The 22,450-nt window shown below is 39.9% G+C and overlaps 2 protein-coding genes across 2 annotated transcripts; both read left to right on the top strand.

Annotated features, from left to right (window-relative positions):
• The first annotated feature begins 146 nt into the window (after window positions 1–146).
• LOC144521022 (glucose-induced degradation protein 8-B homolog) lies at window positions 147–2,736 on the top strand. Its single transcript, XM_078255222.1, has 5 exons — window positions 147–236; window positions 604–733; window positions 856–1,052; window positions 1,189–1,386; window positions 1,639–2,736. The coding sequence occupies exons 2-5, from the start codon at window positions 616–618 to the stop codon at window positions 1,810–1,812; spliced, it is 687 nt and encodes a 228-aa protein (XP_078111348.1). The 5' UTR covers window positions 147–236; window positions 604–615; the 3' UTR covers window positions 1,813–2,736.
• A 1,611-nt stretch (window positions 2,737–4,347) lies between these two features.
• slc17a9b (solute carrier family 17 member 9b) lies at window positions 4,348–13,923 on the top strand. The gene is made up of 13 exons (XM_078255220.1): window positions 4,348–5,060; window positions 5,757–5,954; window positions 6,342–6,481; window positions 7,320–7,419; window positions 7,742–7,872; window positions 8,007–8,103; window positions 8,773–8,869; window positions 10,116–10,203; window positions 10,279–10,313; window positions 10,434–10,549; window positions 11,452–11,507; window positions 11,658–11,687; window positions 12,124–13,923. The coding sequence occupies exons 1-13, from the start codon at window positions 4,930–4,932 to the stop codon at window positions 12,300–12,302; spliced, it is 1,398 nt and encodes a 465-aa protein (XP_078111346.1). The 5' UTR covers window positions 4,348–4,929; the 3' UTR covers window positions 12,303–13,923.
• Window positions 13,924–22,450: the final 8,527 nt, after the last annotated feature.

Here is a 22,450-nt window from a genome sequence, read left to right as displayed (position 1 = left end):
CTAAAATTGGCATACATCTTTATGGATGATTTAAAAACACATTTTATGACCATAAGCAATGTAAAACCAGGGTTCTCACACAATCATGCAATGCTTTTGATTTACTGTAGGGGGGGCAATATGTAATCCCCGCGTAGTTTACGGTACCGGAAATAGACAAGAGGAAGAAGAAGAAAAAGAGGCTCTCCTCCGCTAGCTAGCTAGCTACTGCTGGGAAGTAGCGACACAATTTTCAGGTATTGTAAATTATATAACCATGATACTTGTATATGACTGTACATACATGTCGATAAAAGACAGTAAAATAGAATATAACTCGTTCTGGCTGTGTTTATTCGAACTAAATCCACCGAAAGACGGAAGTTGTCTTTGTTTTGATTCGTGTTGACAAAATTCAGGCTTCAATGTTGTGTTTTTCTTCCAAGGCCCAAACTGTTGTGACCTGTGGTTTTCCGATGTTATGTTGCTGTCAAACTGAAGAGCTAGCTAATTACCAAAACCGCTATAACGTTATATAGTTGTCCTTACCACGAGTTCAGTATTTTAAGTGCCTGACATGTGATTCTTTCAACTACTTACAATAATCCCTCTGCACTTGTTCAGGATATTATCATAATGAGTTATGCAGAGAAGCCGGAGGACATAACAAGGGAAGAGTGGATGGATAAACTCAACAATGTCCATATTCAGAGAGCTGATATGAACAGGCTCATTATGAACTACCTCGTGACAGGTAAAGTACCGTTTTTTTATTACTCAGTTTGTCTTCTGTTGTTTATAAAGTTCAATTGTGCAGATAAATGCGTTGCTTGAATGTGGAATGTGCAGGATTTAACCACGGTTTCTGTTCAACAGAGGGCTTCAAGGAGGCAGCCGAGAAGTTCAGGATGGAGTCTGGAATAGAGCCTAGTGTCGACTTGGATTCCCTAGATGAAAGAATTAAGATCAGAGAGATGCTCCTGAAGGGACAAATCCAAGACGCCATTGCACTGATCAACAGTCTGCACCCAGAGCTGCTGGATACTAACCGTTACCTCTACTTCCACCTACAGGTAACATAAAACGCAATGCCTTTCATTTAGCAGACATCTAGGTTTTGCACTCTAAGCAATTAGTAATGGTTGTCTTACTACTTCTTACTACTTATTTCCACTTCCTGTTGCACCCTCTGGCTTTTTGTGTCTGCAGCAGCAGCATCTGATTGAGCTGATTCGTTTGAGGGAGACTGAAGCTGCCCTTGAATTTGCCCAGTCTCAGTTAGCAGAGCAGGGAGAGGAGAGCCGGGAATGTCTGACCGAGATGGAGAGGACACTGGCCCTGCTGGCATTTGACAACCCTGAGGAGTCACCTTTTGGAGATCTGCTCAATATGATGCAGAGACAAAAGGTGGGATCAAAGCATATTAGCAAAGCTCATACCTGTCTTGTCATGCACTTGTCTCATCTCTTCTTTATTTATATTTTTTGTGGAATGAGTTTAACTGCATGCCACCTGTAATTCATGATCCTACACTAAGCTAAAAAGGTTGTTCTCTTGTCTGCAGCATGAGGACACGGTTCAATGTTAGTGCTGCAGCGCGCCACTGTTCAATATTGAAATTATACAGAGCAATAACATGTCTGTGTCTTTGTCTTTCAGGTATGGAGTGAAGTAAATCAGTGTGTGCTAGACTATGAAAACAGAGAGTCAACACCCAAGCTGGCCAAGCTCCTGAAGCTACTGCTGTGGGCTCAAAATGAACTTGACCAAAAGAAAGTGAAGTATCCCAAAATGACAGACCTCAGCAAGGGAACCATCGAAGACCCAAAATAAGGACCCACAGTGAATACATACCACAGCATTACAAAATGGACACATTTCCTTTATCTATTTATACGCTCCACAAACTGACTCAAATAGAGTACAACCTTTTCTTTTTTGTAAGGGTTGGTTTTTGATACTTTAATAACTTGGAATGTGCAAATTGGATTGATGGCATTTTAAAATGACTTCTCACACTAAAGTAACATGCAGACCATTATTTTACTTGGTATTATTATTTACATATTTGTTTATGTAAAATTAGTATATTTAGTTACACTAGTTTTTCTGTCTGTTGGCAGGGAAAGTTGTTGGCATAGTATGGTGTGAATAAAGCCTAAATTAGGCTGTCACTTTCTGTGTGTGACCAGTTTGATGTTCAGGGGAAAAGGTTGGCTCGGTGTGCACTGCCTCAAATAAACACAAACTTTTGACTTAAACTTAACTTTAAACAAAACATTTCAGCCAATAGTTTTTAGCTAGTACGGCAGCAATAGCCAAAACAAGATACTTGTGATCTTTCAAACTACTGTGACTTTGAAAGTTAAATTCAGCTTAAGATTCATATTGCATTATTGCTTGAGACATTGTAAAATGTTGCTGACATAGACAAGAACAAAAAAGAGAAACTTTCAAGCTATACATCACGGTAGTACAATGGGGACAAGGCAAGATTCCTGGAATGCTAAAAACCTAGCAGCGTACTGTGACTGCAAGCTAAAAGGCAGCCTCAGTTTCATACTGTTATAAAATATTACAGATTCTATTAAAAGATGTGAATGGATACATCTATGTCCACAGACATGGAGACACTTTTACAGATGGATTATTTACATGTATGGAGTAAGTAGCTCTTTTGCTAAATTTGATGTGCTTTTTTTGCTGGGATGTTATTTTGCAATAAAACTGAGTTTAAACTGCGCAAGTCATAAAGGACTTTAAAGCTTGGAGTGTTTTTAATTCAGGGAATTTCAGAGTGGTACAGTAGCCAAGGTGGAAAGTAACTGACTGCATTTACTTAATTACTGCACTAAGGTACAATTATGAAGTACATATGCTTGAGTTTTTCCATTTGATGGTACCTTACACTTCTACTTCACTACATTTGAAAGAGGAATATTATAGTTTTAACTCACTACAATTATCTGACAGCTATAGCTACTAGTCACTTTACGGATGAAGATGTTTTACTGAAAAACGATCAATTTATAATATACGATGCTATAGTTTAAACTACCCAATTACCCAAGTAGTTAATATTTAAGCTCCACTTTAACCAGCTACAATATAAAATGCTGTTTACATGTAAATGCATCAATAACAATAATCCAATATGTATTATTAGTGAATGCAGAATGGTGGAGGAATTATTCTTCCTCTAATATAAAGTAGCAATACTGCAGTATAAAAATACTCCATCATTGACAGTGTCATTTAAGTAAAAGTATGCAAGTATTATTAGCAAACCTGTTCCTTAAGTATCAAAAGTTAAAGTAAACATAATGTGGAAAAATGTCTTCTGTGAGTGTTCATATATTAGAGTATTATTACTGATGCATTAATGTGTAAGTAGCATTTTACTGTTGTAGTTGATAAAGGTGAAGCTAATCCTAAATTTGTACTGTTTTTATCATGATAGTGCAGCATATTTATGAGATCACATGTACAGTACATAAAATGTGTATCTGTAAAGTAGTTACTAAAAAATAAATGTAGTGGAATATTTCACTCTGAATTGTAGTGGAATTGAAGTATAAAGTAGCAGAAATGGAAACACTAAAGTATTTGTACTTACATTCCACCACTAGTACTTTTAGTTTAACATCAAAAAGTACAACATATACTTTACAGTACTTGGTTAAATGTACTACCAGTGGTGGAATGTAACTAAGTACATTTACTTACTTAAGTGCAAATTTGATGTAGGCTACTTGTACTTTACTTGAGTATTTCCATTTTGTGCTACATTATACGGTACATTTTTGAGGCAAATATTGTACATTTTACTCCACTACATGTATTTGATAGCTTTAGTCTCTATCTACTTTGGAGATTTAGATTACTAATACAAAATATAAATCGACTAATAAATTCTGATATGCCTATAATATAGGTTAAGCTATACCCAGCAGTATATACAGTAATTTAAATACCGGTATATATTATTCTGAAATGGGACATTCTGCATAATGAGTACTTTTTACTTTTGGTACTTTAAGTATATGTTGATGCTAAATAATACCTGTAACAATTTTACAGGTAATGCAGGAATTTTACAATAACAGAGTGTTTTACACTGTAGAATTACTTTTACTTGAGTAAAATTTCTGAGTACGTCTTCTACCACACATATTACTTATAATGGAGTATTTATCATCGTGGTGCTACTTTAACTTGAGTAAAGGATGTGAGGACTTCTTCCACCACCATCCAGACTAGAGAGCAGCTAAAAGTTGTGCTGAATGCAGAGTTTTACATAACGATTGGCTGCTAACTCAAACAGCCAGGGGCAGACGGACCACTGAAACAACCTTGTAGGCACTGCGCATATCTTTGCCCCACACAGCAGCTTCTCAGCACGGGCACCATCACGTCTCCATCCGGCAAGGACGGGTCAGAAGGAGAGTACATCCTGGTGCTCAAACGATGCTCCCATAGACGACACAGTTATTTTTTCTAGATTGCACCGTCATGTTTGGAGAGGGGCCGGAGACAGAGGCGTCTCTCTGGATTTTTGGCTGATACTGAATCAATTGGCTGACTAGACAGTTGAAATCGGTTTAGAAAAGACTAAAATACACTTCCAGATTCACCCTACCGATCAAAAGAAGAACTGCGTGGCCAAGCAGGAGGAGGCTGGAGAGAAAAACTGACACGTGGATTACTCCTCCTAGGGCATCAGGAAAAACAGACCCCCTCCTCAACCTCAGTTCCGCGATCATCGCCTGTGTTCCCGTCAGACCAGCCGTACAGGTTATGGATTAGAGTATCTAAACCCCCGAGATATGATTAAGCAAATACTTTATGAGAAGGATTGATTTCTCTGAACGTTTACTTTTCTGACTGATCGACCGGAAGAGTAAACAAGCCGAAGCGGTTGAAAGAAGGCTGCTGTTAACTCGCTGTTGAATGGCAGTTATTCAAAAATATGGCAAGAACTATAGCTACGATTTGGTCTGTCACAAGGAAAACCATCCGTCTGACAAGATCGGAGCTCCTGGATGTCACAAGAAGTGGCCTGAACACACCACCTGGTCAAGGTAACCCTTAACACTATAGAGACATAGCCTACGTTCAACAGTGCTGTTAACCACTGTCTTTGCTACTTCACAGGCTAACACCTATCCCCAGATAAGTGTTATTAACCTAAGTCAATATTGATACTTTGTTTGCAACACTTTGCTTTAATGCTCCTGCATCAGGAATATAGACATTTGTAATCAAGAGACACTTTAATTACAAATGTCATTAATTACCAGCAGATATAAATATTGCTGACCAGTAATTAATGACACGTATGATCTTTAGCGTTTCATGGTTCGATAGTATCGAATCGATACTCGTAGTTGCGTTGCCACATATATATAATAGCGTCAAGGCTCCTAAAGAAGGAAGGACGCGGTCGCTGTGCTTCCTTTTTATGAAAAATGAATGATCATAAAACATCATTCAGTTATTATATTGTTTTGACACAATAGTCTTAAAGTAGTTTACTTTATTTTGAGGACATATGTATTCCCTGTAGATTCAACGAAACCAAAACTGAACTACTAAAGTTAACCCTAATGAAGACTGAAGCCAATTTAACTCGTGGAATGTACTGTAGGGGAGCCAAATTGTGGGTAGGCCTAGTATTTCCTCCCCCAGTTAGATAAGACATCCCCTATCAACTGGGTTTAAGTCCAAAGTTTGTACCCAAATGTTGCCTTTGTTCAATCCATTCTGCTTCCCCTCAGGCCAGTGGCGAGGGTATGGACGGTGGTGCTGCTGCTTGGGACATGCCTCCTCTACTGTGCCCGTGTGGCGATGCCCATCTGTGCCGTCAGCATGGCAGAGCAGTTCAACTGGAGCAAGAGGGAGTCCGGCATGGTGCTGGGCAGCTTCTTCTGGGGCTACTGCTTCACTCAAGTGTTCGGAGGCTACGTCAGCGACCGGTGGGAAACATTTGAGCTCAAACAGTAGTCATGTTGTGATCTAAGTAAACTGAAATTTACAAATATGTGTTATGAATGCTGATAGTGACACTGGTTTTCAATTGCCATCTGTTTTAGCTTCCTGCTCATCATTTGTTTGCATGAGAACGTTACTGGCAGTGACACAAACAGCCCATTGGTGTTTGCTCAGACTGGACAGATAATACAGTGAATAAAGCTAGATGTTTCCTCTATTATCGTGTAAGAAAGAAAATAGTTTTGGCAGAATTACATCCAAGAGATCAAAGTTGTGCCACCTCTCACAACCTTCAGCTGATAAAAGCGTCTCTCTGAGCAGGCCGAAGTTAAAGCTAATACGGACTGTCTGTCTATGTTCTGTGTCCACAGGGTGGGGGGTGAGAAGGTCCTCCTGCTGTCTGCAGCAGCCTGGGGCTCGATGACGGCCTTCACCCCCATCCTGGCCCATTTCTGCTCCCAGCCAATCCTCTCCATGACACTGGCCCGCTTCCTCATGGGCTTATTGCAAGGTGAGATGGACAGGTTGAACGAGACAAATTGCATTTTGAGATAACTGTAAGTCACAAAGGTGAAAAAAATTCTCTTAAATGCTTTTTGCTCTTTTCAGACCTTAAAAAATGGGTTTAGACCTTTTGTCTGGAAAAAACATAAGTATTAAATTGATTATAAAAGTCTGCTTTCTGTGTTAGGGAATTAGATACAGGCAGACAACATGAAAGCACACACACACACACACACACACACACACACACACACACACACACACACACACACGTTAAAGTCGCAGTCAGTTGAGTGTGCTGTTATCTGAGTGTGTTTCTTCTCAACAAGTACATTTTAGGTTAGTTTTTATGCAGTGTGAAAGATCTTTTTGAAAGACACTTTACATTGAAAAAACATTTTTTATTTTATCTAAAGAAGAAATGGATGACTTTAATTTATTGAGTAGCCCTATGACATTTATAGACCTTTGTTGGTGACCAGTATGTAAATTGCAACATGTTTAGTTTGTGGCATGGCCATTGTTACCTTGTCTTTTGTTTATTTAACATTAGAACAATAATTAATATTATACATACGTGGGATGATAAAGGCGTGTCTTTAAATGTATTTTGGCAGCAAGCTCTTGTTACAAAACACAGGTGCAGATGCTTCTGGATTTCAAGTTTTTTAGCACTTATACCAAAGTATTTGCTGTGTTGATCACATCGGCCCACATTTCCCCTTTGTTTTTTGTGTTGAGGTGGTAAAAATCCTACTTACTAAAATCCTATCCTATGCCTTGTTTATTCCTCTTTGAATTTCTTTCTGACCATTAACCAATTATGTTTTGTGTCCTGATGTTAGGAGTTCATTACCCTTCTCTGGCGAGTCTGTGCTCTCAGAAGGTGGTGGAAAGTGAGAGGGGCTTCCTCATGAGCACCGTGGGTAGTGGCTCCTACCTGGGGTGAGTCAAGCCTTGTACAATATATGGGGAATGGTGGGGAAAAAAGTGATGAGTGTTTCTTCCTATAAAATCATTGTTTTCAAGTGAAAAGAGGATGGGCTCATTTAAAAGCTGAGTCTATCCCATAATGATAAAATGGTAATTTATTATCTTTATGCAGATGTATAGACCATTTTATTACAACATCCTGATATTTGTTTGCTTTCAAAGTTCAGCTCATGTTGTGTATGCCCCTTATCAACTACTTTACTTTATTGAAACATCTTGCTACAAGGGTGCGTTTGTTTGACTTGTCATGTCCTGCTGTGACCATTTTTTTCAGCACTCTGGTGATTGGAGGGGCTGGCTCCCTTATGTTGGACCTGTATGGCTGGCAGAGTGTTTTCTATGCATCTGGTCTCCTCTCAGTCCTGTGGGCCTACTGCATGTGGAAATATCTGCTCAAAGGAGAAGGCAAGGGCGGCTTTAAATGTGTCGACAGTATCTGCGTCTTCATAGCATGCTCCTATCTTGCAGCTGCTTATTTGTATAATAGGAGTCAGTGTCCTCTTGTATACTCACGTGCCTGTGTTCATTTGTGTACACAGGGCCTATCATCACCCTGGAGTCCCTGGGAAGTGGTGGGCCCCAGTCCAAACTATCCAAAAGACATTGGTTACGGCTCCTCAAACAACCTGCAGTCTGGTGAGATAAAGTGTGTGTGTGTGTGTGTGTGTGTGTGTGTGTGTGTGTGTGTGTGTGTGTGTGTGTGTGTGTGTGTGTGTGTGTGTGTGTGTGTGTGTGTGTGTTACATTTTGTACTCTGTGTAGCTCATTTGTCTATAGGCATAGATAATTAGAAAAATAATTAAAAAGGGGGAAATGTAGAAATGTATAGAACATATCTCAGTTTTAACAGATCATAACTTAGTAACCGTTTCTGTAGACTGAGAACCAGCTTTTATATGTAGCACATTTTAGAATAGCAAGCCCAGTCTCTGGGTGCCTCTGCTGTCTGTTAATGTCTCTCATATTGAGTTCTTTCATGTCCTTTCAGTCTGTCTCTATGGCCTAGGTATTTATATACTGTAATGCAACTGATATGCTCCATTTCCAGTGACAGGGAGAAAGTTATTCTTGTGATGTATCTGATCCGCCTTGACAGGAACAGGTTAGATGATAGTATGATCGCTGTGGGCTTAAAATATTCACAAACTCTTGATGCTTTCAACCACATGCCACTTGCATTAACACTAGTATGATTTAGACAGGAAAACAATAGATGTCACTGAGCAACATTTGGTATACCTACAGTATATATAATATAGTTTCAATGGACTTATTGTGTTTGTTTCTCTGTCTCTATTCTGAACAGTGCTGTGATCGTTACACACCTCTGCACAGCAAGCACCTTCTTCACTCTTTTGTCATGGCTGCCAACATTCTTCAAAGACACTTTCCCGAATGCCAAGGTAACCAGGCTACTGAACATTCGGATCACATATTTGACCCCAAGATATTAGGAATAATTAATGTGAATGTAATGCCCCAAGGCTTAAAATCAGGAACTATTGTAACTACTGTAAGACTTCACTTGGACTTCACAGCTAACATGCTGATGTTAAGCAGGTATAAGGTTAACCATGTTCACCATCTTAATTTAGCCAGTTAGCATGCTATCATTCACTAATGAGCACTATACACAAAGTACAGCTAAAGCTGATGGGAATTACACTTAGGCAGTATCAAGGTGTTACGGTATACCAGGGTATTTAGAAATCCCAAAGGTGTGATTTTCAATACTGTCAAAAATACAGAGGCTCCTTCTTTCTATTAAACTGATACAGAGATGCTGTATTGAGGTAATTTATTGCATAGCACACACTACCAGAGGTCATAATCTACTGGTTGAACAGGCAGCTGAGCTGAGAAACATGGCGAATGTGAGTGGTGATAAAAAAAGAAGAGAAAAATGCCTCTGCTGTTTGGAGGCCTTTGAGTATTTTGGGTTAAGTCCCGATTATAAAGGTGAGCCAGCCATGGCCACATTGTATTTTTTTCAACTGCCAGTCTGCCACCACCACCACCACCCACACATCATCTCCGTTCAGCCCACTGATGTGTCGGTGTCCGCCACAGACACCATGCTAGACATTGCCATACATGCTACCGTGACTTCTATCACCCGCAGCGCAGGTTTTACGTTTTGATTTTCTTGTTTTTCTACACAAATACCGTCATATATTGATATCCCAATGAAATGTCAGGAAGGTATGAAAAATGTGATACTGCCGAAGCCTAACGGGAATGTTATTAGTTCTGCAAGCATTTGGTCAAAAACCAAGTAACCAATCAAGTATTGGACAAATTCAATTTTGACCTCATTGTGGAGCTAGAGGATAAGTCAGATGATCGCCTAAGTCGTTATGATGCATCATCTAGAAAATGTTATGCTTATCCACCAGGTAGATGTAGAGTTTTTCACTGGATAAATGACAACTTTGACCTGCTGGTGGCGCTGGATGAAAAGTCAGTAGGTTTCAACTTCTGGGCACCATGACGTCTGTACAACATTTCATGACAATCCATTCAATAGATGATGTGATATTTCAGTCTGGACCAAAGTAGTACCTAATACACTACCAGAAATAACCTAACGCTCAATGTTCCCTGCTGGTTCTGGTCAAGTTTTTTCACAATCAGAAAATATGTTCCCAGGGTTGGGTGTTCAATGTCATTCCCTGGTTGGTGGCCATACCCTCATCCCTCTTCAGTGGCTGGCTATCTGACCACCTCATCAGTAAAGGTAGGGCAACTTTTATTTTTTTACTGAAAGCAGCTGTGTAATTGAGTGTCCTAATTTCTTTCCTAATCCCCACAGGCTTCGATACAGCCTCAGTGAGGAAGTTGATGCAGGTACAATATTTAACAGTTGTCTTATTATTCTGTGTGTATGTTATATGTTTATTGTGCAACTGTCCTCCCTTTTGGAGGTTTTGATTGATGTTTTTGTGCGTGCATTCATTCCTCTGTTAGTGTTTCTCCATGGGTGTGTCCAGTGTGTTTACCCTTCTTCTGTGTGGCAACACTACCTTCCCCTGGGCTGTAGCATTTGTGTCTGCCACCATGGGCCTCACCACCTTCAGTCACAGGTACTGGCACCTAGAATGCCCTTACACTCTTCACTGAAATCAGCACCCAAGGGTCAGTTCTGTGTTTTGAATTGCTGTCTTGAAACCGTTTTAAACTATTACGTTCATTTCCACGGCTATGACGGCAGCACCACACAGCAGCCTCGGTTAGACATTAAAGTGCTATTTTGAAGTGCAGGTTAATACACATTTGGTGTGCTAATGAGTATTTATGGCACCAAGATGGTGACAGGCTTTTCATGGGGTTTGTTGATTACAAGAAATGCATTTAATATCACCAGACTTATCCTTGTTTAACTGTGAGTATATGTCCTTCAGTTTATACCAAAACAAATACACAAGCGGGGGTAAACAGTCTTGGGTGAGTCGCAATCAAGGAAGAACCAAACGATGACAAAGCATGACCACAAGTATGACGTTGCATCAGCTGTGTGGTGTGGATGTGTTTTTCTTGTTTGTGTCGTTTTGAAAAGTCGCCTATAATCATTCAGTTTTTGTTTTTTAATTCAATGTGGATTTTTTTACTTTACTTTCTGATGTTAAAAAAATCCCAAACTTATACTACAATTACTCAATACAATACTTCTAATATATCTCCAAATGTTGGTCAGGACAAATGTAGATTTTATTTTTACATTTGTGAGGTCCCTCCAGATCAGAAATGTATTCATTTTAATCAAGTTCCAGACTTGGTAAGTACAGTATATGCAAGGAACAATATACTGTAGCTACACTCGATAATAGCAGGTTGTATAATGTCCACAATACATTTATCTGAACACAGACATTTATTTTCTCTTCTGATACACTTCTAATATTTTTGTGGCTGAGATATGTCAGGCTGGTTATTAGTTTTACTCTGAGACAATTGAAATGTATTTTTTTATTATTTTTTTTTACAGCGGTGTATCTGTAAATGTTCAAGATCTTGCGCCTTCCTGTGCTGGAGCTTTATTTGGTAAGTTTAAAAAGTGCATATTCTTGACAACTACTTATGAAATTTTCATTCATACGAAACATTTTAGCTTTTATCATTTTTTTAAAAGCACAGGTGAAATTTTAATAAAGTCTTCAATTTTAAATGTGTGTATCTGCAACTCTTTTTCAGGTGTTATGAATACATGCGGTGCTTTCTTAGGTGAGTTTCTGACGGAGAAGTGATGAATCTTTCACCAGCAGTTGCTAAATTACACCAATCTATTGAGTGAAATAGTTCATCCACTTTTCCACAAATTCAAACTTTGAGCTGATGTGTCTCCTGTCAGTGATGCTGGCTCCTATGTGCCATGCATATTTCATCAAGGGAGCATAATGGAGTTTGTGTCAGATGAATATTACGGGGAACAGAGATTGACAGTTTGTGGTCCTGTGAGGGATGTGTAATGGACTGTGACATTTTCTCTGCGGAAAAACTGAACAATCGCATGGAAGATACTGTGTGCTTTGTTTAAATCTTTGTGATAATATGCTATTAATGGTGTGTGTGTGTGTGTGTGTGTGTGTGTGTGTTGTGTGTGTGTGTGTGTGTGTGTGTGTGTGTGTGTGTGTGTGTGTGTGTGTGTGTTCCTGTGCAGGGGTCCTACTGGTGTATTTCTCGGGGTATCTCATCGAGGCCACAGGCTCATGGGCATCTGTGTTTGCCCTTATCACCACCGTCAACCTGCTGGGCCTCTGCACCTTCCTGGCCTTCGCGGAGGCGCGCCGGGTCGACATTGACTGTAGTAAGGTCCGCCACCACGACATCCACATCTAAATCATCTGCCATCAGAGGGACAAGCATTCTATCCCCCAAGGGAGATAAGACCTGGGCAACCAGCAGCTAGGACATTATCCACATTGGAGAACTAGCCTAAGTAGCACACGGACAAAGCCCGCATATCACATCTGGAAAACTTTGATTGGCTCTGTGTCTGGTTGAGGAAGGACTGCAACAGTTACTGAAAAACACACAGCAGAGCCTGTACACTGTTACTGAAAAATCTTGGGGCTAGAACGTCAAATCCTAGAAAAACACAGCTGGGTTAGAGGATGCTCCGTCATTTCTGGTTGGATTGGGAAGAAAGTACACACTACCTCCAGATCTCAGCTTGTGCAGGGCGTGGTGGTTAAACTGTTGCTGGGCTACTGTTTATGCTTTTAATTTGTTACAGAATGTGTTACTTAGAACGAAAGAAGTCATGGAAATTGTTATCCCCATTTTATTACATGCGAGAGTGATGGACGTGGTAGACTCAGGAGCTCTCTGACAGTTGTGACAGACCACGTGGTGTGTTCTTACTCTGCAGGGGTGGGGGAGGCGGTTTGGGCACACGTGTGTGACGCAGGGACGCAGTCCAGCCTCTCGCACCTGAAGTCTTTTATTAGTACGCCCCACTCACCCATCACTGTCTGAGTGACACCTCATTACCCAGCCACTAATTATTTGGCAGGCGCTGTAATGTCCTGAACGATCTACCTTCTATAGTCCCCATCTCCATGGTTACAAGCTCATCTTATTGTTACAGTCGGAGGGGGTGAAAGGGATCATGGGAAGCTGTATGGCAACAAGGCTTTCACAGAGTGTGTTCTCCCTGTTTGACGTCTCAAATTATGTTTTGAGTAGGAAGACCAAAGGTAATTAATTATTATTTTCTTTTTACGTGCTTGCATGTATTAGAAATACCTCACTTCATTATTTTGGGTACTTATATATTTATATGGCCTTATGATTTTTTGGGTTAATTTTCAAAAGATAAGAAATATATATATATAATATAAAGAGATAAGATTAGATGACAGGAACAATACATATTAGGTAAGTAAGCTATCAACAGTGTGATGCAGTATGAATAGACCTTTTCTGCAAGTCTAGTTTCCTCATATCTTTTCTGACCTGCACTTTGGTCCATATATCATTTTGGTGACACAAGGAATGTTGCAGGGCAGGTGAGAGGATTAGAAATCTTAGGTTCAACACAGTTGAGGAAGTGGAGAACATTTAGCATATGGATATTACTGAGAGTAATAATAATAATAATAGTAGTAATAATAGCTATGCAGCTAGCAACATAAAGCTAGCTGCATAGCTCTGGCTGAAAGTGATTTGTAGCATTCAGCTTTGGCATTCACGGCACAGTTTAAAGATTTCATTTTCAATCTTGTTGTTTACTTGACACATGTACCTTTTTTAAATCTATGCATTTATTATTTTGTGCCTGATTTAAGCAATGAGAAAACTTTAAGATATGCTCACTGTGTCATTTAATGATTATTGTACATTGCTACATGTTTGCCTTCTTTGTAGGAGTTCTGTTTCTTCTGTGTGACTTGTTATTGTTATTCCATACAAAGGCACATACATTTTCTTGGATGTTTTCTATAAAAACTTGAAAGTGTATCCTTTGGCTGAATATTTTGTCGATATAGATTTCATTTCCGACATGCCTGATATGTTTCTTACGTTGTCTAGGTCAGTGGATACAAAAAAATGTGGGCACAAGAAATGAATTGGACTTTTTCAAACCTTTGCTTACTGTCTTTCAGAGTAAAGATACATTTCAGTATCAAACATATTTAGATTGTGTGTATGTGTGTGTTTAGAATAATTTATTTTGATATCTAATCTGAAATTGATATATCTGCGCCAAATGTCACTTTGATTCTGTACCTAAACTTTCTTTTGTAGTGATCATACACAAAGTGTATGCGTGGAACTTTAAGATATATAATTTATTTACACAATACCATGGTATAAGTTACTCAGCCTTCAACATTTTCTTTTGTCAAAAAAGACGCTCCACATTCCTCAGATGTTTTGCCGCCCTATTTACAACTGCCTTTATTGTTTGTTTTTCTGTTACTGTTACTGTTATCATGCAAAATGTAAAGATTTACATGAAATAATTGGAGTTCTGTTCCCCAACATATCTCACTGTAGGTTCCTGAAAGCCTTTTGACAAATCCTTTTTGATAACATGTAAGATATGTATGATAAAGAAGAATACATTCCTGCAAGAAAATGCAGTACTCTAATGCTTTCAAGATATGTTGTATTGAGAAGCATTTATTAACTTTGAATAAAAAATATATTTTGTCAAAACTGGGAAGTTGTTTCAGTGTGCTGCACTATCTGCATGTATTTTCTCAGTAGTGCCACAGGGAGGCAGCACAGTATCAACAAAAAGAAGAGCACATGGTGCCATTTAGCCTCTAAATACTTTCTACTGCTATGTAGAATGGAGGCCTTCTATGTGGATGATCTCTTAAAGTTTTCATTGGGATGACATATAGCAAATATTACCCATGACTACACGAAAGAGTAATTTCACACATATATGCACTACATAATGAAAAAGGTGTTTTTTTTTTTACACTGTGAAGCCGAGAAGCACTTGTCTGTACATCAGTAGCCAATTCTGCATGTGGATCAGCTGTTGAACAGGGTCTGTCCTGTTCACACCAGCGGCTTACTACAGGCCCAGATCCCAAGTCGGGGCTAGCAGGACGTATGTGGCGGCACCATATGGCAGGATGCTGTGTGCCATGTTGGCTAGCTGGCACTGCCCACGTGTGAATGGCCAGACGCTAGTCAACCCAACCCACTCCTTCTCATGGGACCGAATGGCTCAGGTTGTCATGGAGACGGGTGGCTTGTGGCTGCCGCATGGCAATTAAAAGAAAGGGAGGGGGTCACAAGTGAGTGAAAGTAACAAGTCAGATAGAAGTCGGTGGAGTGGAGTGAGTTGGCAGTGAATTTAGCCTTTGATGTATAGTTCATACAAAAACAGCCATGGTGTTAAAGAGGTGGTCAGTGTCTTATTGGAGTGTTCTCACTGACAGAAATAGTGTTGTAAAAGCAGACATAATCATGATGAGTGGCCCACTATTTAATTAGCAGAGATGAAACACTGTAAGGGTGAGTGTAGAGGAGAGGGGAGATAAACCCTCCCCCAACTTGTCGGCTGGTAAGAGTAACCCAGTAAAGGCAGGCCCCATCAGAGAGCCAGAGATACATGTAAATGAAATAGCCCCATTAATTAGTAATTAACATCAAGTTAATGACATTTCACTGTGTCGCCATCTCATCCTATGTCCTTCCTCTGTGGTGGAGGGGCTGCCTCTCTGGTCCCTGATCTGAATGCTAATTAGTGCAAGGCTAAACTGCCATATAGGGATACCTAATACGTTTGTAATATAAAGGCCTTGTTTAAGACTGGTCATTGTGTGGGAAGGATTAATGACTTTGTAGTGGTAGATCAGGAGACTTTATAATTCTGCCACTCCTTAGGGGGTTGTGATATTGAGGGCCATTGACAGGCTTTATGTGCTAATTGCGTTGCGCCTGTTAGCCTAATGTTGGGTTATCCCTTATGACTTAGAACTACATTTAACCATTCTCCTAGTTTTCAAAATATATCCAAGAAATATTTCTGTTCAAACCTAAATGGTTTGGTATGTCAAATGTAATTATTTCTGTGTCTTGCCTGGTTTGATTGAGTTTGAGGGCCCTGTAGTGGATACACTCATTTGTTTTGGGTCCCCTCCTGAGCCTAAATCAGCTCTGTGACAAAGGTAATTTTACATGATTTGACTGCAGCCAGGGACAGTGTCTGTGAAACTAGATGAAACATGAAGTTAACTCTCTACACAGCGGTGTTCCTGGAATGGGCAAGAATGTCAACTCCAAAATGTAGGAAATGTATTCACACATTGATGTGCGGGCTTATATCCTGCAATGCTAAACTGTGCTTTGAGTCTGTGGCAGTTTTCTCTGTCTCCATTATAAATTCCTCTTGTTTCCTATCACCATCTCTATATCTGTCTCTGCCTCTCTGTTGCCCAATTTCTTTTTTTATTTCCCTTTCTTTCCAAACTCTGTTCTGATACACAATTGACCCTTTAAAGGGATCCCCTGAGCCCAAGCACATCCAGCATCAGCACACCACACACACAGACCGGCGCACACACACATCCAAATATGTTGATTTCTGTCAATTAAACCCAATCAGCTGTTTGCCTCCTGCTAGACATATGGCCTGTGTTAAATCTAAAGAGCAAATGGAGCTGCTATTGAGAGGGGCATCATTTTAATGGAACCCTGAGGGACAAGAGCCACACCTGCGCAATAATAACATTAAACCACACATAACCCACTGGCCAGATGAGGACAGTGTTGGTTTGTGTGTGTGTGTGTGTGTGTGTGTGTGTGTGTGTGTGTGTGTGTGTGTACATGCTAATTCAGCACTACCAGAAATATATGAATATTAGTCTTTACAGAACAACTACAAGTACAAGTTACAAGTACAGAACAAACTTTTTTTTTAAACTAACATTGTAGTAATGTCAGCTTCTATAGGCTTCACAGGTATGTTTGGTTTGAATCCTTCTTCACAGTGTCTGTGTTTTCTGGTTTCAGAGCTGCACCGGCAGCAAAGGCTGTTTTTAGCCTCTAATATTTGTTATTATTATTTAAGCCAGAAAAACAAAAACACAAATGCATCTCTCCCCTGCAGACAGAGTGATAGTACAGAGTTCATTTTGCCAAATGAATGGTTATGGAGTTCACAGGTCCTCAGTCAGAAAACGGAGACAAATGACTGAACAAATGTTAAGAAATATAATTTTAGAAAACAATATGGTGCTGTGCCTTTGGCGGGGAGTGTCAGATGCTTAGCTTTGCAGAGAAGAAGGGAACAAATGAAATACTTGTACTGTGTATAGCAAAGATTTGTGCCATTACAATTCAAACTACTTTTTCAATGTGAATGCTTCTATATTAGGATTCACAGTGATAAACATACCAGTCTAACAATTACTCTAAAATACTTTATATATATATATATATATATATATATATTATGGAAATTATTTTCATAATCGCTCAATCTGCTCAATTAATCGTTTGGTCTATAAAATGTCAGAAATGACCAAACACTGAAATTGCTGTCAGTCAGTTTACCATCACGTAAAACAATGTAAAGAAGCAAATCTTCACCATTGAGTGAAGATGTTACACATATTTGCTTAAAAATGACTTGATTCATCGATAATCAAAAAAGTTGCAAATTTATTTTCTGCCGATCGCCTAATTGACTAATCAACTAATCGTTTCAGCTCACATTTTTGTGTAGATTATGTAAAATGGACATACAGTACAATCACATATGGATTTAAAACATACTGTACATACCTTGCTATGTTTTGAATCCATTATGATAGATTATGAATAAAAGTATATTTGATGTGTGTAGCGAGTGTTGAAGTTCTTGGGCTGTAACTAAGTAATTTCCACTGTTGATTAATCTGGTGATGACTTTTTTTCATCAATTAATCGCTTAGGCTATAAAACATCAGAAAACTGGGAAAAATGTCCATCAAACTTTCCAGGATTACAATGCGATGTCTTTTTTGTCTGAACAACAGTCACTGTACTTTTTGCTTGAAAAATCTTATGATAAAATATAATAGTTGCTGATGAATTTTCTGTTGATCAACTAATCGATTAGTCGACTAATCATTGCAGCTTTATGCATATCTTTCCTAAGTTCTGAGAAAATGATGAGAAATACTTAGTGATCTTCCTTTACAAACAAAACAATGACTGTATGGTTAGAGGGAGATTCATGCTGAGATTAACACAGGAGAAAACCTGAAATGTTGTTGAATAGCTCTGTTCTGCTTATTATTTTTACTCATGCAGCATTCTGTTTGTGCATGGATGCGAGGAGGTTAAATACCCCACCCCCAGCCCCCCACAGCACCCCACCACTCATCTGTTCCAGCTCTCCCCGGCTTCACACCGCTCACATCTCCAACACCACCAGAGCTCCCTTTTTTTCCTGCTTGCTCTTTACTAAAGTTTGGCTGTCAATCAGCAGTGGCCTCAGGCAACAGGCACTGATGAAAAGACCCCTGAGACAAGGAGACCCAAATTAGATTTCAATAAGGATGTTGAATATTCATATCAGGGAAACATCTAAAGGTAAATGCTTTTTGATCTACACGCACAAATATCACTTGTGTGCATTCCCAGGTCCTGGCACTCTGGTTCTACAGTGTTTTCTCCCCCAGCCTGGTCCGGCCCGGCCTCAGCTCTGTCTCACTCCTCGGGGGATGCGATGGAATAATGATGATGGGCTACAAAGGAGAAAAAGAGCCATAATGAATGTTTATACTAAAGGGACCCAATAGAAAGGGCATCCGTACTAAGTATTCAGTAATTAGTATTTAGCAGAAGTTGATCGCTGAGTGCACACATTCAAACACACACATTCAAACAAACACACACACACACACACACACACACACACACACACACACACACACACACACACACACACACACACACACACACACACACACACACACACACACATATATCCAGGGCAGAATCACTGAGGCATAATCATTTGCTCTGTAAACTTTAGACAGAGGGAACCTCCCTTGACAGCAGCAGTCAAAACACAGTTTAATTTCTCCTGTCAACATGCTTACTTTATTTTTATAATTGATTCCACTTAGGATCTTTCTCCCCAAAATGTCAACAGAATTCACAGGGTGGCTGTTTATTTTTCTGAGCATACCTGTGAAGCGCGCTACAGAATCATAATTGACACGTTAACATTGCACATTGTAGATGAATTTGTCTCCTAACCTCAGTGTTAAAACTGTCTTTTTTGTCTTACCTTGATGTGCTTTTTGCTTGTCAACTGTACTGGTTGTGAGAACTAAAAAAGGGCCAACATCCTTCTAATACCCTGAAAAAATTGCTATCACTTCCATCTTAGTGGAGATGGAAATGTGTGGAGATGGTGGAGGATGTGGGGGGATGCTTTGGTTGGGATCGAGGGAGGGGAGACTGCCTGAGGCTTTTTTCCCCACAGAGAGTCCACTTCGCTCGGGAACACGCTATGAAGCGAGTCCCGAAATGAGACCAAAGAATGGAAACACCGTCTTTTCGTGACGCAGGAAGGGACCATCTAGCTAATAGTATACATCAACTTCTATCATAAATAATGCGTCAAGAGTGGCCATGATAGTTCTGATCACGCAAACTGTGGCTGATGATGCAGGGAGACAAGCCAACTCCGTTCTTCAACAAGGCTAATAAAAAGAAAGCCATTCTCAGCGTACATTATACTTTTTTTCTCTTATTTCTCTCACTCTGTGTTCCTCTCAACCTCCCCCACCCCTTCCTTATAACATGATGGTCAGTCCATTGCCAGGCAATCTGGTCTGTGATGTTGCTCACACCTCCATCGAGCCAAAAATAATCTTTGAGAAGATATGATTACTTGCCCAGGTGGTGTGTTTCACTGGTCTCTTGGTCTTGCAGGGTGAGGGCAGCCAACCAAGGTATGTGTGTGTGTACATCTGCCTACAGTATATGATGGTGTGTTTACCCCAGGCCCTGTGCTGTGGTGCTGTGATGCCGAGTGTCACCCTGCTCCGGCCTGAGCCCTGCAGCCAGAGAAACCAGCTGTGAAACTGACAGGTTTGTCTTCTGCACTTACCTACACTCTTTCTTTCCCTCCACACACACACAAACACACACACACACACACACACACACACACACACACACACACACACACACACACACACACACACACACACACACACACACACACACACACACACACACACACACACACACACACACACACACTTTCATGGCCTGAGGTTTAAGTACACATGCACACACAATCCTCCCCCACCCACCCCCCCCACCTACATCCACACATATCCACAGACCATCACACAAGCTGCAGGCAGTCTTTCTCATGCCAGCTACCAACACAGTGCAAAAGGAATATGCTTACAGAGCTCCGATATATAGCGACTACTTATAACCTGAACACATTTTTACAATTTGATGAAAATTATGTTGAATACACAAGTGAAAAATGTTTTCCATCAATATTCCTCATCATTTAACCACTAGACTATATTTCAATCCATATTGTTTTATTAAGCTGTAAGTAAAAAAGTGCAGGTATTTAATGTCTTCCAAAGACATCAGTTACAAAATACATTAGTAGTCAGTGCCTCTTATTTAAGAAAACAAAAGGCAATATAATGATGACCAAAGCAGTTTAAAGTGATATGTAGGAAAATACAGTCAATTATATTTGTAAAAGCCTGTTTCTAACTTGTTTTTGATGTTATATAAAGATACTGAATAGCTAATAAATACATTTTTGTCTTGTAATTATGTGCAGTAGTTGTAAATGCATTGTTCATACAAATAAACCTGAGAACATTTAAAACACAAGGAAAAAGAAGAGAATATGAGAATACCTCTTCATGCGTTTAATTAGAAATTTAACCTAATAACCTGTCCAATCCTCATAAACGTTGACAAGGATTTGCTTGATCAGATAAGACATGTGAATGCATGAATCTTGCCATGTGCAGGTTTGCATGGAGGTATGTGGCACATACATGTATGTGTGTATTCTGTATCATGTAGGGCAATGAGGACATGCAACATTGCCACAAGCATCTGAACTTGTGGTCCATCCAGGAAAAGCTGATGAGTTACCCTCAGGAGATGCTGCCTTCTATGGCACCTTCCCCCACACCTAACGCACACCTAGCGTGCACACACACACGCACGCACACACACACACACACACACACACACACACACACACACACACACACACACACACACACACACTTTGACACACAGTAGTGAAAGATGCCATGTGTATCCAGGTGTCTGGCTGTGCTGTAGCACCCTTCAGATGTCAGAGCGACAGAAATCAGTGGTCTGACCAGAAAGTCTGCAGGCCAGCATGCGTGTGTTACCGTGCCACATTTGTGTACACAAATGTGTGTTGGTGCATCTGTGCACGCATATGCATGTGTGCTTGTGTGTGTTCTTGTGGTTGCTTATTCCTAGAGGGTGGGGGGTGAGAAAAACAAGTGAGAAAACAGCAAAACAAGTTAAGAGACAATGAAGAAAGCAACATTGGCACCTGCTTCCCCTGGTGTGGAGGGCGAAGAATCCACCTCAGAAACTACACTGCCTGGTTCTTTGATGTACTCTGCCACTAATGATGCCACCGATAATTTCATCTCTAGATAGTTCAGTCCAACAGCATGCGCTGTATCACCTTTATCTTTCCTTCTAACCCTTCACAAACACACATGCACACTTTATTTTTTTGGGGGGTTCAGTTATGTGGCCAGATGTCCAAGTTGACATAGCGCTTAAGGCGTTTGACTGGATGAAACAGTGCATTGGCTGCGGGTAAAGAGAGATTAAAACAGGGCCTGAGGCACTTGTGTTATATTGAAAACATCCTGGGCTGCTTTGTATGGAGATTTGCATACATTGGGGTCTGTGCGGCGATGGCCCATCTGCTGAAGTGCATTGTCCCCAAACAACAAAGTGTGTTTAAATATTTCACATCTCCATCTACTGGGACAGAGGTACGTAGAAATAAGTGGAGAGTGAGTGAGAGAAATAGAGGGCGATAGAAAGGGGTGAAAAAAAGAGGAAAAAAAAAAAAAGGAACAAGTAGATTGGCACAGCTTTGAATTTGAACTACTCCCAAATGTGCCTCAGTCAGAGCCACAGTAAATAACACTATTGCCGGCCAGGATCTTGGAAAATGAGGAGAATCTAAATATAATATGTTTATAAATCGGAATTCTGGTGGAAAACATAGTTGTCTGAATACAGAATTGAAGATGTGAAATGTATGTTTTGTCTATCATGCAGAGCTCTGATTGCGCTCGAAATATTCAGCTAAATATAAAACGGGTTTTAATAGCAAACGTGTAATTCAACAAACTTTACAACTGACTGTTGAAACTTTCTGTAACTGTTTCAAGACACTGGATTTTCACCTGATATTAATTTATTTTATCATGCTTGCAGTGTCAAATTAACTATAAAAGACTGACTATGTT

The sequence above is a fragment of the Sander vitreus genome, chromosome 7 (genome assembly GCF_031162955.1).
Source record: "Sander vitreus isolate 19-12246 chromosome 7, sanVit1, whole genome shotgun sequence".
NCBI classification, from domain to species: domain Eukaryota; kingdom Metazoa; phylum Chordata; class Actinopteri; order Perciformes; family Percidae; genus Sander; species Sander vitreus.
The sequence above is the reverse complement of the archived record's forward strand: the minus strand, read 5'-3'. Positions and strand labels throughout refer to the sequence as shown.